Raw genomic sequence first — 17,282 nt, 5'->3', positions numbered from 1 at the left:
GTATGTTCCAAACATGCTACCACAGGCTTGAGTCCGATCAAGTCTAGGATATCCCTAAACAATGCAGTTTCATTGGTTTAAGATTTGAATCTCCTTTATTGTGCCTATGGCTCCCACACTTCGACCGCTTCCCCCTAGTCCGCGGGAGCTCTCATCGCGCCCAGTTCGCTCAAGCCGAAAGAGGGTAAAAACGTATCGTGAGAATAGCTCCGACGATGATTTGTCCTTCCTTGATGAAACGGATGATGATGGCTCAGATGCATTCCGCTTGTCCATTCGTCGGCCAGCCTACCGTGAAGACTATGATTCTCATCAACCATCTAATGCTACAGTTGAAAGCGGCTCCACTGTACAGCTGCTGCCCAGAATCGAGTCGCGAACACCATCTTCTCGCCGTAAAAGCTCACTGATTTCCAGAAGCTCTCAGCGAACTCCGAAAACCCCAACGCCCAAGAAGCAGAGGCTCCATGAGGAGGTTGATGAAACACATATAGCGTCATCTGGGGTGATTCCACCTTGGCAATATCTCCCTTATCATGTTCTTCTCAGTATTTTCAATCATGCTTTCCCCCCGATTAGCACTCAGGCATTATCTGATGCTACCAAGTCAGTTCGATGGCTATTAAGCACGTCGCGTCTCTGTCGAAAGTTTTTTGAGCCTGCCATGGCAGCTCTCTACTATTCGCCGCCTCTTTTCCCTCCATCCAGGTTGGCGGGCTTGGTCCATTTGTTGGAGCAACCACAGGAAAATCTTTTTACAAACTATAGAAACAAAATCAAACGGCTTGACATCCTATTTCGCCATTATCACGTCCGCCATGTTAACCTCGGACAACTGATTGCTCTCACGCCTCAACTCCAGCACATACGGCTCCACGATACCACACAATTTGCAATGCCCCCTTTCATGAATGCGAAGCAGCGCTTAAATACGTGGGGAAATTTTCTTGATGCTCTAGATGCAAGCAATATCCGTCTTCGCAGTTGGGCTTGGAATGGAGAATTCTTGTTGTCATCACCGCGCTTCCAGCCACAGGAGATAGCAGCGGTCCACAGTCGTCCAGCGTTTATGAGTTTGAGGAGTTTACAGCTCCTCAACCTGCCTCCCATCTCCTCAATAAACGACAATACTGATGGAAATGCTTCAGGTGAGGCCGAATCAAAACCGGGAAACCTCTTCGCAACTGCCCTATCGTTGCTCCCGGGGTTGCAAGAGCTAGAATTCAATCGATGTTACAATGTCGATGATAATCTATTATCATTTCTCGACCTGAACCTCAGGTCACTAAAATTAGTCAACTGCGAAAATGTTACATCTGCAAACCTTCGCACCTTCCTCGTCCGTCGAGGCCAGAACCTTTGTGAACTGGTGCTCGAACATAACCGGCATCTCAACATGTCCTTCATGGTTGACTTGGCCACATCATGTCCACATCTTGAAGTATTCACTCTAAACTTGAATTTCACCTCACCAGTCTCATTTGCCCATGATGTCGTTCCATACTTTGATGAACTTCTCCACGACTCTGAAGTTCCATCGTGGCCAGCCTCGCTACAGATCCTGAAACTAGAACGGTTGCGAAAATGGGAGATGTCCACAGCCATGCTATTCTTCGACTCATTGATCCGTTCGGCACCGTATTTACCCAATCTGAGGGTCCTCATATTATCAGCTATCCTTGAAATCGGATGGCGTGACAGGGCATCCTTTCGCAGAGAATGGGTAAGCAAATTAGAAAGGACATATCGCAGGAGGTCACCACCGCCCAATCAGTGTTGTAAATCGATTCCCAAAAAAAACCATGCCGTGGGATATACCCGTGAGGAGTTTTCTGGATCGTATTCCAGCACTGAGAGAGAAGCACCAGCTCCTCAATGGCGGAGGCAGAGTACACGAATTGCCCGCCAGCAATCCGTCGTATCCAGCGACGACGAGCGACGGACATTCACCAAACATAGCAATGCTCAAACCAATTCAAGTGATAGAGGAGAGTTCATTCACGGCATGTGTGATGTGGTAGAGATACGTGTGGACAATTTACGGCCCGCTGACCATCTCCTGACGAACGATAACGTTGTGGACGACGATACCGATGACGAGGACTGGAACGGGCGGGACGCCGAGGACGTGGAACTTTATGCTTGGTAATCCATGACTGCCCAAATTGCTGCCCACATCTCGTTGAAGTCGTATTTCATAGTTTATTCGCTTACGCTTTTCGCGTGATCTATTCATTTAAAATCTTGTTTATTATGTTTCTGTACCAATATAGGATACTCTGGGCAAATAGCCGGAATGTATACTAGTTAGTATACACGGCTGAAACAATATTGCATTGATTATTCTTGGTTTCGGTATCAATGGGCAAGCTCTGGCGTTAGGATGGGTTGGGATGCCACACTGAAAAAAAAAAAAAAAAAAAAAAAAAAAAAAAAAAAAAAAAAAGACAGGAGCAGGCAGTCTGAATACGGAAAAGGGACACCGGAGTTCATTTAGCGTCGGGGGATTGAAAAAGAAAAATCCTTCGATCTGTTCTATTCTGTACTGCGCATGATTTATTTGCAGATTTTTTGCCCCAGCTTTTTTGTGGTAATATAATATTGAGCCCCACTGTGTACTCAACCAGGGGCCCAATTATTCTCCCAATGTAACAATATTGGTTCAATGGATGTTTTTGAAGTGCGAGTGCAAGTAACACAGGCTGACGGTAAAGGAAAATGCATTCGAACCATGCAATATGAAAGATATAAGGGTCGGCTGGTGAGTGGGCAAGTCAATCGTGATATTGAAGCGTCTATAACTATAATAACTATTTAGGTTATTTTTCTAGCAACTTATTCCCTTCCTTCGAATTTTCAACACACCATTCGTACTAAGCACAATAACAGTCAGGGAGGCGTTCGCCGAGATTGGGAACAATGGATGTCATCAGAATAATTTCTCAAGTTGTAAGGCGTTATTGATGCAGCATGCACGTGGACGCAATCTCAGTGAACTAAAGAACAAAGCTAGCAACCTCGCACCGGTAGCCTTGGACAGACCAGATGTTGAGAACAAAGGAAACGTCTTCATCCTCCTATCAGCTACATAAAGTCATTCTCTAGCCAGTATCGAGCCCTGCTTGCTGCTGATCACTGCGGGCTTGAGATATCCTGTCCGGTCTACCCATAGTCCGGCGAATCTTCTTATGCCAGCTATTCCCGCCCCTCCTTACATTACCCGCGGATTCCCTGGGAGGTTGGCTGTTGGCCATTACAAGCTTGAGAGAAATCGCCTGATATCCAACTCATTGCTGTCTTTGAACCCGCGGAATTCTACCCACCTGCACACTGTATGTAAAGGCGGGCCAGCCTGGTGGGTTACGACCCTCAGTCCTCTCATCTCTCTCGCTCATATTGGGTTGGCTGCAAGACTCTCCTGATACAAGCCGTCATTTTCCAAATCAAGCCCAGCAAGTATGTACACGTACTGAGCTAACCGTCAGTAGCTAACTACATGGTGACATAGCTACATACCCATCTCCATCTATCAGTTAGTTCCAATACAAAACGTATGTTTTTTTCCGACGGGACGACATCTCCAAACCTCCCCGATATCCCATCCTTTTGCCTTCCAGCCCTTTTCTTTAATGTGTGTCCTTTGTGTGTTGTACACCGGTGTGCTGTCGATAAGTTCCCTGCAACTACTATCGTGGCATGGTTTGTTCGACTCATGCTCGCTAGCTTCTGTCAATGTGCTCTGATGCGCTTTGATTTGCTGCTGCGTCCTCCACAGCTAGATTCAACAGAGCCGAAGCGTTCCAATTACCGATCTGCTCATTTCCTTCTTTTTTTCCCTTTCATTTGCATTTGCATTTGCATTTGCGATTAAATCATAAATATTTGTTGACTTCAGGTCCTTTTGGTACATTTACAGGCAGCGGGAACAAATCTTGTGGTTGTGGGATTTGACGAGGACTTTACAAATAGGACATATCCATATCATCAGAATGAGCGCACAGTCATCGCACATCCTGACCCCTACAGATAGCGGCGGTCCATCTTCGCCTCCTCCGACGCTGCCTGAAGGCTGGTATGCATCTCTTCCTAGCCACCCCTCAACGCTTATTGAGAGGTTCTTGCTGATACTATCAAATTGTCTCTCAACCGAATAAGGCTTGCACAGTGGGAGGGCGTTTCGAGAAAATGGTATTACGTACAGCGCGCAACAGGCAGATCGCAATGGGAAGTTCCCACCGAGCCCTTTATCCCGACACCCTCATCGACCCCTCAGTCTGTGGCCAGCCCTGGACCGTATCATCCACCCATTACGGGCAACATACCAGCACAGGATACGACTGAAGCAACAAGGGAGTTGTTGAACCTTCGTGGAGGCAATTTGAGACAGTCAGGTGGAAGCTTTCCCGTATGTTTGTTGCTTGACATTTCCGTTTCTTCTTCCACAGAAGCAAAAAATTGCGTCTAATAATACGTAAAACCGCCTCCAGACCACCCCATATGATACTTCACAGACTACTCCACAGTCAGGACAAGAATATCAACAAATTCCATCTGCAGGAACGCAAAGTACACCGGTTGGCGGAGTTTCCAGCTCTCAACAACAACAGCGGCAACAGCAGTCCCGCTCCCCGAGTCAAGGAATACTAGGTCAGGTTGCTTCGGATCTTGCCCACCGTGTCGCCTGCCAGAATTCCAGTGAATCCCAATCGAACCAGCAAATGGTGAATTGCGTTAATTTCCTCCTACCCTGAATCCTCCTGCAAGCGTACTGATTTTTAACAAACATCTCCAAAACAGGAACAGAACCAGGTCCGCTATTCACCTACGGATCAAGCGAGTCCTTACCCCAACTTGAAGTCTCAATTCATGTCTGGATCCACTCAGTTCCATCAAGATGATCAGCTAGACCAAGGAAACGTGCAAATGCAAGACGTGAGCTCGAACACAGCAGCACCCTACCAGAGTCAGCAAGACTCTTCATCTGCTTACCACACAGACGTCGATATGCGGATTCATCAAGCTTACACGGACCAACAAGCCGCCCCTGCTTCAAGTATGAATAGCCAGTATCATTACGAGCAAACCAATGTCCAACATGTATCGCCGAATACCTATGGCGGCCAACTACAGCACTCAAACGAACAGCTACCAATGCACCAAACGCAATCCGGTCAATTCGCCCCGAGACCCGTGCAAAACCCTCAGCCTGAAAACAACCCAATCACGATCATCCACCCAGATCCAAATGCGCCTCCTCTATTCCCCAACCCCCATCGAGGGGGCCCACGACAGCCACACAGCTCACGCTCGAACATGACAACACCCCCAAGGACCTATCCACCACACCCAGCGCCGCACTATAACTCACGTCCATCCGTCCCGCAGCCACAGTACAGTTCCAACTATTCCGGCGGACATCCAGGTCCGTCCCCAAACTCTCATCCCCCCCCAGCAAGCATACCACGCAGCCAACAGCCCCCATACCCACCGGAGGGTATGTACCAACCGAATATGGGCCCGCCACCCCAAAACTACAATGTGTACGCAAGCCACCCAGGCCAACCGAATTACGCATATGACCCGAGGGTGAATCCGCCATATGGTCAAATGCTGCCACCGAATATGCATGATGATCATGGATTGCAGCGTCAAACTAGCCAGGGCAGTGGTCAGTTTTGGCATGGGCATCCTGGGTCGGCGCAATCTCCTCCAGACACTCATGTGGGCCAACGATATCCGCCGGCTCATCCCCAGCAACACTATGGCGGCGGGTACGGCAGGTAAATTCAGGGGTTAGAGGGCAATAGGAGGCAGATTTTGAAAAATGTTTTATGACCTAACAAATTTTGCATTCGCTCGCTATAATTTATGATTCAACTACTACATCCGAGACATGTATACGCAACGCCCATGTTCCGGGTTGAACGATGTTATTCTCCTTTTTTTATGGCTTCACAATGGGATGAAATTTTGTTTTCGCCTTCGTTTTCCCGGTTTCTCATGGATTTGACCCTTTTTGAATATTTTTTCCATTCGCATATTTTCAGGCTTTGATGTGCAGGATGCAGGATTGGTTAGCTGGCGGTTAGCCACTAGTTCAATTGCATACTACGCAGTATATAATAAATGCTTCTGGTGAGAACTTGAATAACATCACGCATTGTCAAGTCACGTGTTGGTTTTCAAAGGTTACGATATAAAAGGCGGTGAACTCTCGTTCAGAAAACATAATTCTGCCGCGAAAAAAATGGTTGTTGACAAAGTCTAGGTGATCCATAAGTTACTACTCCTCCTCAATTGCAGTCACTCTTTTTGTTGAAAATTTGGTCCCATAAAGCCTTCCTGCATAATGGCTTCTGTATACAAGTCCCTATCTAAAAAGAAAATCAAAGTATCTGCCAGCCACGATGATGCGGAAAATATCGATGTCTCTATGGCTGATCTGCCAGACCATCCGGACGAAACCAGCGATAGCGATGACTACGAGAACGAAGACAAGCGTTATAGACATGATGGAGTTGGGGGTAGTGTAGAGACTAAGTCGCAGTCGGTTCCGTCCGGATATATGCCTAAGACTCGAGTGCTCATGCTGACATCGAGAGGAGTTACGCACCGGTATGTGAAGGGATATTCAGGATGGTTAACCATTGAGTCTCGTTCCTACGGGGTTATGTCTATGGCTGAAGTCTATGCATAGATACATAAGACTGTGATAAAAAGCTAACCCTATATCAATCCTCCAGACACCGTCACCTTCTCTCAGACCTAACCTCCCTACTCCCCCACACACACAAAGAAAGCAAACTCGACACGAAAAAGAAAACAGCCGGCTACAATTTCCTCCTCAACTCCCTTGCAGACCTCCACTCGTGTAATGTAATTTTCTTCCTCGAAGCCAAGAAGCACGGGCAGGACCTCTACCTCTGGATCTCGCGACCACCAAATGGCCCCACCATAAAATTCTCCGTAAGCAATCTTCACACCATGGGCGAGATGGGGACCGGGTTTGCCGGCAATTGCCTCAAAGGCGGACGTGGAGTAGTTGTTTTTGATAAGACGTTCGACGAGGCGGCTGTGGTGCGGAGTGGGAACGAGTACAGAGGCCTCATAAGGGAAATGCTGCGGAGTGTGTTCAGTGTACCGAGACGTGGGGTGCGGGGTATGAAGCCGTTTATAGATCGGATCATTGGCGTGTTTGGTGTTGACGGGAAGATCTGGATACGAGTGTTTGAAATTCGCGAGTCGGAGGGTGGGGGCGTAGGGTCAATAAAAGCGGCGGGCGACGAAGTGGAGCAAGATAATGCAGAGATACCAAAGCACAAACCCAAACGAGTTGGCAAGGGTAGCGCACCTGATATCACCTTGGTCGAGATCGGCCCGCGCTTCGTACTGACACCCATTGTGATACTGGAGGGGAGTTTCGGTGGGCCGGTAATTTATGAGAATAAAGAATTCGTCAGCCCCAATCAGGTGCGACGAGAGATACGCCTCCGGAAAGCATCGCGGTTTGCGACAAGGCAGGTTGGGGTGACTGATAGAACTATCAAGAGGAGTGGGTTAGGGCTCACGACGGAAGGGAGGGGAAATAGGAGGCGAGATCCGTTGGAGACGAAGGAGGTGTTTGGATGATTTATAAATTAGTCTGGGACAATGTTCTTGTCTAGTTCTAAGTTATTGGGTTTCTTTTGTTGGACATTTCCTAGCATCAAATTCAAGATTCTATTAACTCTGCAGCTCCGGGAACACTGTATGCCACTCAACTTTGCAGCCAGGGCCAATAACATAGTATATATGTATACAACATTTACCCCTGATTACCGCGAGCGTGTTTCCAGACATTCAGGTAAACTCAGCTATAACTTTGCAACATCCAACATCAGAGCACAGTACTGAGAAATTATTGTGCGCAGATACATTCAACCGCGAATTCAAAGTTCCAACTGCAACTCATTCATCCAACCCGTCTTAGATGAGAGGTATAGCCTGCTGCAGATTCTGGAGCTGTTCACAAACAAATCCCTCCACAATCGGCTCCCCCTTTCTTTGGATCACATTTATCCCTTGGGTCATCGTAGCATTTCTTCCCTTCGGGGCACGCGATACCAGCAATCCCGCCGCAGAACTCAGGCTTGATGCAGATGCCAGGAATATCACAAGCCATACCACAGCCAGGCTTTCGTGGGTCGTCGATGCAGATAAGGCCCCGGTGGCAAGGTTTGGGTTTTACGACATAGCCGCCGCAAGGCCGATATTGTTGCGGTGTGATGCGGGCTGCGGAAACAATAGTAATGAGGAAGGTCAAAATGTTGAGGGGGGTCATCTTTCGGTGTTCTTTTGATGCTTTAATTTTTTATAGCCGGAACCGCTTTGTATAGAAAAGCGACAGATTGTAAAGTGGATTATGCGGTGAAATTAAATGGTCAAATTGATGAAGCTTGTTCAATCATCCAGGAAACAGACGCTGGACTGAGGGGGAACCTGAAAAATGCTCAAATGTCAGAGTTGAATTGAGAGAGGAGGATATAGCTGGGGCCATCTCATGGGTATATATTTCTCAGAATAGTTTCATACACAGCCCAGTTCATCTTTGAAAAATTGTAATTCATGTGCTAATAGACTCGCATTAATGCCCGCTAAAGCAAGATATTGGATCACATTTGAAACTGTGGAGGATTACTAGCATACTCCTTGCCGATGGCTGCACCAGTCAGTTGGTTGAAAGTAAAATATTCAACTTCCCCATAGCTCGCCATTCGTCCCACGTCCTGCGACTTCAATCTCAACGGGCTAGCCGAAATGATATGGACTCCTAGGGAGGGTATTGGTCTTCAGCTCCAAATTCAAGAATCGTATGCTCCGTCCAACAGGGTCTAGGCGAACCAGGTCACCAGGGTGGATATAAAAAAGGCTTTTACCGCATCAGCGGATGCCTCTATATGCTTCAAGATGCATCCCCAACCGACAGGTCAAACTGTCCAACGAGATCTCATGAATAATGACAGAATACGCGCAGAATGTAGTGGGACACTCCCCGGACAGGCCGTAGGCTGGAAGAGAAGGAAAAAATCCAATGAGATGCCAAACCATTGGAGACAGTCGCGGCGGCGGCTGAAAGATAACACATCAACTTGCATCAATTCGTGAAAATGATGGCATGTTACTGGACCTGTTTTCTTACAGACTGGACTGGCCTCAGCCTTGCAAATAGTCAATCAAGAATGTGAAGACAGCACAGCAAAAAGAAAAGAAAAAGCGAAATACGAACAAGCTGCAGTGTATTTTCTTTTTCTCATGTCTTGCCCAACCAGGCACGATTTGCTTTCTTGAAACCAGATTCTGTAGAAAGACCGTATATATTTTTGGTGGAAAAGTTAGGATATATGCAAACATTTAGCTATTGGATTAAATGCGATCCGCAGATTAGCATTCCAACCCAGAGCAAACCAGTCGAAAGAAGCCTCCTACCAACCTCGAATTTTGACGCCGCGAGGTGATATTGTGGTAGGAAATTAAGTGAAGAAATACGACCATCTGTTGTTCGCAAGAGGTGATATTTATATAGGGGACGACGGGAATAGACTTAGCTCTGGATATCAGGTGAGCACGCCTCGATAAATCTGCGATTTGCATTCTGAAGAATTAGTTAACCAGATAAAATGCAAAACACAATGGTAGTTAGCTTACAGCCTCTGTCGGATCACTTGTGAGACGGCTATATAGCACCAATTGCGCTTCAAATAAGTAGAGGGAGAGCCACAGAACTCTTATTGTGAATATCTATGGAACTTTCCGTTTGTCCAAATTTATCCTTCAAATAAATCCTGGCGCAGGACCCTTGTCAACATAGCATATCTCAGGAATACTCTTCTGATATTATAGAAAAAGCAGCTTAAGCGCTGGGGTTTTTGGTTAACGTTCAATGTACACTACCTATTGAAGCAGCATTTCCCTCCATCCGGAGTCGCTGAACATCAACGATGATAGTGTCAACGGTGGGCCGACATCTCCAATCCTATTTAATCTCCTATGGGTTAAAATAGATGTCGTGCATATTCTGTATCTTTTCATCAGTTGTATCGGACAAAACATAAGGATAGAGAGATAGCAGAGCACGGGATCTTTACATGTAGTTTATTCTAAACGCAACGACATGAGTTCCAATGATTTAACAGGGCAAAGGAGTCGAGATATGAAACTTCGATATATAACGCGTCAGGGAATGCCGATATCAATTGAGCACATGTCGCAGAAAACATTTAAAAATCTGGCTCATATATCCTTTTTCCCCGAGCCTCCACCCTTCCACCGCTCATCTCCCCGATCTCCTTTCTTCTTAGATAAGCCCACTACACCTTCAACTCCAATCCATACAAACCAAGAGATAACCCAGGACACCACAGCAAGAATAATAATGTACGCGGCAGTAGGCAACAACGATCTCGGAAACACATTAAAAATGAAAGGGTCGAGAATGATATCAACATGCACTGGGGGCACATTCTCCATTAGACCCTTGTCTACTGTGAAGTAATCAGCGGCGGCATGGACTTGCAGAAATAAGGCGGAGGTGGGAGTTCTGTTACGAGCGTTCCGGCTTCCCGAGCTGCCGAGTTTGGGCGGGAGGGCGAAAGGGTTGTTGGATTGGTGCTCGTGGCTTTGTTGGTAGTCTCGGTGAAGTCGTTCGAGGAGGGTTGGGAAGTGTGATGTTGCGAATGTTGTTAGACTGGAGATTAGGTAGGGCGAGTCAAGGATTTCGGAAACGCTGAGGGTTGTAACAGTGAATGATGTTGGTTGCTTGAGTTCGATTCAAATTTTCAGTTTTAGTTGTTGGTTCATGAGCTCGAGGTGATTGAGGGGTTTGTAGGAACGAAAGGAACAAGGTCGATATATCTTATCTATATATCTATATATATTGCATATATATCTCAAATGACTTACAGTTGCGAGGTAGCAAATGCGAACCTCATATCGCTGACCAGGTTTCAAAGAATCCAGGTAAAACCAGCTTTCAAACCCTTTGGGAGACTCTTCCGACGGAAATGAAGCTGCAATATATGTTCTGGTGGATGGAGTCTTTGGAGATAATCGCTCTATCTCCAAGTCATCGAACATGGCCTGATGTGATTGCAGCAAGCTAGGTTTGGGTGCCTTGAATATGGTCTTCTCCACATTGGCAGAAACAGTAATGACCAGAAAAAGAAGTGGGCCCAAGCAAAGAAGTGACCTCATGGCTTTTTGGAGGATCACGAATGACGCTCAGATGTCGAGCTCATAAACACCTGGATCTTGATAGATTGTAGTTCAAGAAGGAGACAACAAATCATTCTGCCATTTCCGGATGATACGAGCAGCTTTGGTGCCCTGCGAAGCATAGTTAGCCAGCGAAGCATAGGTACTGGAGTGTTAAAAAAAGCCTAGCTAACGAGGCAGTCACTGGAAATATGAAAAATAAGCCAGCAAAAAAAAAATAAAATAAAATAAAATAAAATAAAATAAAACAAAATAAAATAATATCAATGAAAAAAATGGGGTTTCAAATATTGATCATTAATTTGTTGAGAGGCACTCCATACAAAAAAGAAAAGGAGGATTCAGGTCATTAAATCCAGAATAATGGGATTATATCGACAACGACGGTCAATAATCCATATAGCAAAGACTTCGTATTCTAGAAGATCGACGAATCTCTCACCGTGCAGTGCAATAGGAGAGAATACGACCATGAGGGATGTTTTGTGTGGATCATTTATCAGTGGCGCTTGAGCAGAGACAGCTGCAAGAGAATGAAAACTAAGTAGTACATACCATTAACTTACAACCACATCATTCTCGAAAAGTATTTGAGAGAAGCTTTTGATGAAAATCTTGCCCGATCCCTGTCAGAGTAAGATAGTAAGACTGAGAGATGGAGTTGATGTATGAGAGATCACACGTCCTGCACGATATATCACATGAAGTTCTTCAAAATGTGGATGACTAATCAATGTTCCAAGGGACATGGCGCTTTGAATACCATCTATATAGAACCGCATGAAGTGGGTTCAACTCGCCCTGTGAACTCAATACTGTATGTATCTTGCTTCACTCGCACAGTTTGAAGGCGTTGACTTTAGTCGAGTAGGGTCTCGACATCCAAAAGTTTAGTTTCGGTGGGTATGTGCTTCTATGGTCAAAAACTATTCCAATGCGGCGACTGGACACGGGGGAAGTTCTCCGCCCACTGTAATTATCGACATCGGGTGGGTGAAACCTGTGGGCTGAAACACGTTAGCCACACCGAATTTAATCAAGAGCTGTGCGCACTCTGCATCACAATTGCGACTAAACGCCGAAGGAGGGACTTTGAACTTCAACGTTTAGCACGGTGGTACAGCAATGGTGGCAGGATGAAAGCATCTATAGAAAATCTGAAGCCATGGTTAGACATCTAGAGGAAGCGATTCTGAGCTTGGAAAGGAGAAAGTCTTTGAAGCCAACCCACTACGACTACACTGACTACGAAAGGTCATTCTTGTCAATTAATGGGGTTTGGTCTCATTGTGCTGAAGCACTGAGCTTCCTTACGCTTCTTATCACAAGCTCGATGTATACAGTACCACCTTGAAGCCTCAGCGCAACTTGGCGCTTTTCTCTTGCCCTGTTCCATTGCTAAATAAGAAAGTCATGAATGACAGCCTGACTCCATTTGGCTTGAAATAAAAAGGGCAAACTGGACAACGGATGAAGAGGTTGCTCTTCCGCTCTGAGCACGACGATCGCTACGAACCTCCTGGCATTAAAGCCTGAAAGTCGCAAGGGTAGATCTTGAATGCCCCCAAATAAAGCATTCCCATTATTTACTTGTACATCTTTATAGTATTGTAAGATCTATAACAGTGTAGCCAGGTTCCACTGTCGATTCTTTGGTGATCGACTGGTCATTGTAGGCACACGGAGGGCTAACACTTTCTACTACAGGGGGAAGAATTTGTTATTCGACACCTTGAAGCCAAGGGTGTTTGACAACCTGGCCAGCAGAAAGACGTTTCTCCGGCGAAAACTGAAGAAGTTTAAACAGCAAATCCTCAAGCTCACTGGCCTCAGCTTCTGTCAAGCGCGTCCCCGGCGTTCGATCTCTCCGCTCTAAGAATTTTAAGGGATACAAGTTGTTGCGATAGTTCGTCCCGGGCCAACTATACAGTTGAGCTTCCCCCAAAGCCTAATTTGTGCAGCACGCGGTATCTTCCGTGAGAAAAAGTATCGCCAAGTCGGACAGGGTGAAATCCACCCTTTTGATAGTTCTCAACATCCTCAATATTATCGATGGAGGGTTGATACGCCAATTAAGCAGTACTCATATTGCGAGTAATGAATATCTAGAATAATTTAGTGAATATTCGGGGCGAGGCGTTCAACAGCTAACATGTGTGAACGAACTGGAAACGAATCGAATGTGATGAGGGCACGATCATGATGAAGAAGAAGAGCTCGTAGCTCCAAGACACGGAAGGTATTAACTAGTGCCCAGTATTGACGAACTGGTTGCAGAAGCCACAAAACAAAACAGGATGGATCTCTCTACGATGAACAGAATATGAAAGTTTCTGTTGCAGAGGCTGGATTGCGTGGTTCGTCCCTTTGACCACCAGCTGGCTCTGCGTCGATTTATTGATGCAACACTGGGAAATGCCAACACCACCACGTGAGCTGTCAACTTGTTAGGGGGTACTAGTTGTTGGGGGGATTGGATTGGGTGATTCGTACCCTCTATACCACCACGGCGCTGGTGGTGATTGAGCTCTTTTGCCCTAGTGGCCTAATACTAGTGGACGGCTACCCCTATCACGTGCCCCCCAACATATTGTATTGCTCTCGCGTAGTTAGTTTGGTAATAACAGCCAACGTTATCCTCCTACACAACTGTTCTGGGTAACCTTGGAACCTTTTCAAAACAAACCAAATACCGCGTACTATTGGAAAACAACACACGAACCACAGTGACAATACCGTAATCCTTCATGGTGATTGGCCAGAAGCTTGCTGTCCAGCCAACCCCGTGCGTTCCCCGGACTCTGGCTTCCGTTACAGGATACAATGCCATACAGAGTACACCCACGTTACGCCACCCACTTGCCCAACAAGACGAACCTCGAGGTCTATTTATTCCTTGGTCCCCTATGTCAATCCGCATCTTGCTTCAACGTTAGTTAACTATCAACACTAAACTTGCTTGGGTAATTCCCCTATCTAACTGCTCTAACCGTCATTCTGCTTTCTTTGTGTAAGATAGGTTAGGCTCTAACCAGAAGTGCAGCAGCTCCAGGTTTTGTTTGTGTCCGAGCTTCGCGAACTCCCCCCGATCTTACGTTGTGCCTCATCTCTCCACCCAATCCTCACCACCTAAACATTACTCGCCAAAGCCTCCACCACAGCCATCCACCATGAGAGAGGTAGTTAGCTTGAACGGTACGATGGCCTCATTCCCTATTTCGACTCCCAGTTTATCGCTGTACCGTCCTTGCTGATGATGAAGTTGCTGTAAACAGTCGGTCAGGCGGGTTGCCAAATCGCAAACTCCTGCTGGGAGGTATGACTTAATCCTATCCGGGAACTATTGTTTCCCATATAGCTCCATTACGACAGCCAATATAGATTTCTATTAATGCTAATGGCTTGGATTTACCTTTTATACAGTTGTATTGTCTGGAACATGGCATTCAGGTGAATATATATCCCTAACCGGTCGATGGGATTCTATGCGGCCTATTTATTCCACCTGCACCCTAACGCACACTCGAGATTTGAGTCCAATTTGACTAACTGTTCCTCCACGGCAGCCCGACGGATACCTGACTGAGGAACGGAAAGCTGCCGACCCTGATCAAGGATTTAATACATTTTTTTCTGAAACAGGTGCTACTCTTTTTCCCATAATGCAGATATATACACACATCATTCTTTAACTGTGTTTTGAAAACTTACCCAAGCTTCTCTCTTCCCATCTCTAGGCCAGGGTAAATACGTTCCCCGAACCATCTACTGCGATCTTGAGCCAAATGTCGTGGACGAAGTCCGCACCGGACCATATCGTGCGCTTTTCCACCCAGAACAGATGATCACTGGAAAGGAGGATGCATCCAATAATTACGCTCGTGGTCATTATACCGTGGGTAAGGAGATGATCGACCAAGTCCTTGACAAAGTCCGCCGGGTGGCAGATAACTGCAGCGGTCTCCAGGGCTTTTTGGTGTTCCATTCCTTTGGAGGCGGCACGGGATCCGGCTTCGGTGCACTTCTGATGGAGCGTCTGTCCGTGGACTACGGCAAAAAGACAAAGCTAGAATTTTGTGTCTACCCTGCGCCCCAGAATGCCACTTCAGTTGTCGAACCTTACAACTCGATTCTCACAACGCATACCACCCTAGAACATTCTGATTGCAGTTTTATGGTGGACAATGAAGCAATCTACGACATCTGCCGCCGGAACTTGGGTATCGAGAGACCAAGTTATGAAAACTTGAATCGCCTCATGGCTCAAGGTCAGTCTCCCAATATACATGCTCTATCAAGTTTTGCCGAGTAATTAAACCAGAAAATATAGTCGTTTCCTCAATTACTGCTTCTCTCCGATTTGACGGCTCCTTGAACGTTGATCTGAACGAGTTCCAGACCAACTTGGTACCCTATCCCCGGATCCACTTTCCGCTAGTTGCGTTCTCCCCGGTCGTATCTGCGGCAAAGGCGTCCCATGAATCCAACTCTGTCATGGAGGTAACTATGTCCTGTTTCGAGCCTAATAACCAGATGGTCAAGTGCGATCCTCGTAACGGCAAATACATGGCAACCTGTCTGCTGTACCGTGGAGATGTCGTGCCCAAGGATGTTCATGGTGCCGTGGCGACACTGAAAACGAAGCGTACCGTCCAGTTCGTTGACTGGTGCCCTACTGGTTTCAAGATTGGTATCTGTTACCAGCCTCCCCAAATGGTGCCTAATGGCGACCTTGCAAAAGTCAACCGCGCTGTGTAAGTTTATCCCGAACATGTTGCAGGAGCAAACAACATAGATTTGCAACAGAGGCTAATATAATCTATTATGTAGTTGCATGTTATCCAACACCACCGCCATCTCCGAAGCCTGGACGGCACTTTCTCACAAATTCGACCTCATGTATTCTAAGCGCGCATTCGTCCACTGGTATGTGGGTGAGGGCATGGAAGAGGGTGAATTCTCCGAGGCTCGCGAGGACCTTGCAGCGTTGGAACGGGACTATGAGGAAGTTGCCAGCGATTCTCTGGAAGAGGAGGTTGAGCCCGAATATTAAACATATTACCTTGATATGTGACGATGGCTTGCTCTTGTGTGTAACGTGGCTGTTGTTTAATATACCCCTCACCTCTGACTTCCCGAAACGCAGAATCGACGACTTCCTCTAGAAGTTCCATTCCATCCATTCCCAACAAAATTTCGTTCCTTCCAAAATATTTTCCGGGGCGAATTGCCTTCTCCCGTTTTAGCACGCTGTAGAGCTGAAGAAGCCAACTGGACTGGGGTTTCCTGCCAATATCGGGCATGGACAGACGGATAATGCCTAGCTTATAAAATTATTCTGTCCTGCTTTAGACATTTTTTGGCCCTTTTGCTCGAGCGGCCCCGAGATTTTAAATATACCAAAGGAGTTCCTGACCGATACCCTTCAGTGCAGGCATACAGACTCACGCTGACGTCCCGACAAGACTATTCTATATGTTCCAACGCAACCCCATCTCTTTTAAGCATGATCTCAAGGACCAAAAAGCATAGGGACAGATATATCGCTCATCTCAGCGAAGCCGAGGTTAGGACTGCGCTGGCCAGGCTTTTGTCAATAATAAATTCCCCCTTTTTATATAGGTATCTACACTACTTTACATACTAATAATTAGCCCTTTTTTTTTAATCCCATTTTAAATCAAATATCAAAGTCCAAAAGTCCAAAATGAGGTGCATTCGTAATGGAAAATTATGTAATATTGGTATGGACCATCAATCGTTAGTTACCATGAATTACGGGTATAGTCAGCCAAATACAGCCATTTATATGCCGAAATTGGCAACGTGCTAGTAACGATACGGGGCCGCGAAAACATTGCCTCATTGCTTACAGTACGTCCAACGCTTGAAGCACGACGATCCTCCATCTACTTCCCTCGCTGGGGATTCGCAGGAGATATCAACAATCACAATCCGATGCTCCATTTCCATCGGTGAGCCGACACGGTGTAATCTTCTTGCTTTATCATTGTGTTTGTTTTTGTCATTGC

At 46.3% G+C, this 17,282-nt stretch overlaps 7 protein-coding genes across 7 annotated transcripts; 5 read left to right on the top strand and 2 right to left on the bottom strand.

Moving 5' to 3' along the window:
• Positions 1-106: 106 nt before the first annotated feature.
• HCAG_02074 (predicted protein) lies at positions 107-2,149 on the top strand (the record flags this gene model as incomplete). The annotated part of the gene is made up of 1 exon (XM_001544977.1): positions 107-2,149. The coding sequence occupies one exon, from the start codon at positions 107-109 to the stop codon at positions 2,147-2,149; it is 2,043 nt and encodes a 680-aa protein (XP_001545027.1).
• Positions 2,150-2,738: 589 nt separating this feature from the next.
• HCAG_02073 (predicted protein) lies at positions 2,739-5,784 on the top strand (the record flags this gene model as incomplete). The annotated part of the gene is made up of 7 exons (XM_001544976.1): positions 2,739-2,761; positions 3,173-3,400; positions 3,509-3,532; positions 3,917-4,072; positions 4,156-4,405; positions 4,488-4,721; positions 4,798-5,784. The coding sequence occupies 7 exons, from the start codon at positions 2,739-2,741 to the stop codon at positions 5,782-5,784; spliced, it is 1,902 nt and encodes a 633-aa protein (XP_001545026.1).
• A 565-nt stretch (positions 5,785-6,349) lies between these two features.
• HCAG_02072 (ribosome biogenesis protein BRX1) lies at positions 6,350-7,629 on the top strand (the record flags this gene model as incomplete). The annotated part of the gene is made up of 2 exons (XM_001544975.1): positions 6,350-6,615; positions 6,744-7,629. 2 exons carry the CDS (start codon positions 6,350-6,352, stop codon positions 7,627-7,629), a joined length of 1,152 nt encoding a protein of 383 aa, XP_001545025.1.
• A 376-nt stretch (positions 7,630-8,005) lies between these two features.
• On the bottom strand, positions 8,006-8,320 carry HCAG_02071 (predicted protein; the record flags this gene model as incomplete). Its single annotated transcript, XM_001544974.1, has 1 exon — positions 8,006-8,320. One exon carries the CDS (start codon positions 8,318-8,320, stop codon positions 8,006-8,008), a length of 315 nt encoding a protein of 104 aa, XP_001545024.1.
• A 1,070-nt stretch (positions 8,321-9,390) lies between these two features.
• On the bottom strand, positions 9,391-11,229 carry HCAG_02070 (predicted protein; the record flags this gene model as incomplete). Its single annotated transcript, XM_001544973.1, has 5 exons — positions 9,391-9,394; positions 9,685-9,712; positions 9,931-10,012; positions 10,372-10,794; positions 10,939-11,229. 5 exons carry the CDS (start codon positions 11,227-11,229, stop codon positions 9,391-9,393), a joined length of 828 nt encoding a protein of 275 aa, XP_001545023.1.
• Positions 11,230-12,165: 936 nt separating this feature from the next.
• Positions 12,166-13,401, top strand: HCAG_02069 (conserved hypothetical protein; the record flags this gene model as incomplete). The annotated part of the gene is made up of 4 exons (XM_001544972.1): positions 12,166-12,239; positions 12,361-12,504; positions 12,958-13,106; positions 13,370-13,401. 4 exons carry the CDS (start codon positions 12,166-12,168, stop codon positions 13,399-13,401), a joined length of 399 nt encoding a protein of 132 aa, XP_001545022.1.
• Positions 13,402-14,420: 1,019 nt separating this feature from the next.
• On the top strand, positions 14,421-16,303 carry HCAG_02068 (tubulin alpha chain; the record flags this gene model as incomplete). The annotated part of the gene is made up of 6 exons (XM_001544971.1): positions 14,421-14,445; positions 14,534-14,566; positions 14,674-14,700; positions 14,988-15,518; positions 15,581-16,004; positions 16,081-16,303. The coding sequence occupies 6 exons, from the start codon at positions 14,421-14,423 to the stop codon at positions 16,301-16,303; spliced, it is 1,263 nt and encodes a 420-aa protein (XP_001545021.1).
• Between the last annotated feature and the right edge of the window lie 979 nt (positions 16,304-17,282).

The sequence above is a fragment of the Histoplasma capsulatum genome, genomic scaffold (assembly GCF_000149585.1).
Source record: "Histoplasma capsulatum NAm1 scaffold_1 genomic scaffold, whole genome shotgun sequence".
NCBI classification, from domain to species: Eukaryota; Fungi; Ascomycota; class Eurotiomycetes; order Onygenales; family Ajellomycetaceae; genus Histoplasma; species Histoplasma mississippiense.
The sequence above is the reverse complement of the archived record's forward strand: the minus strand, read 5'-3'. Positions and strand labels throughout refer to the sequence as shown.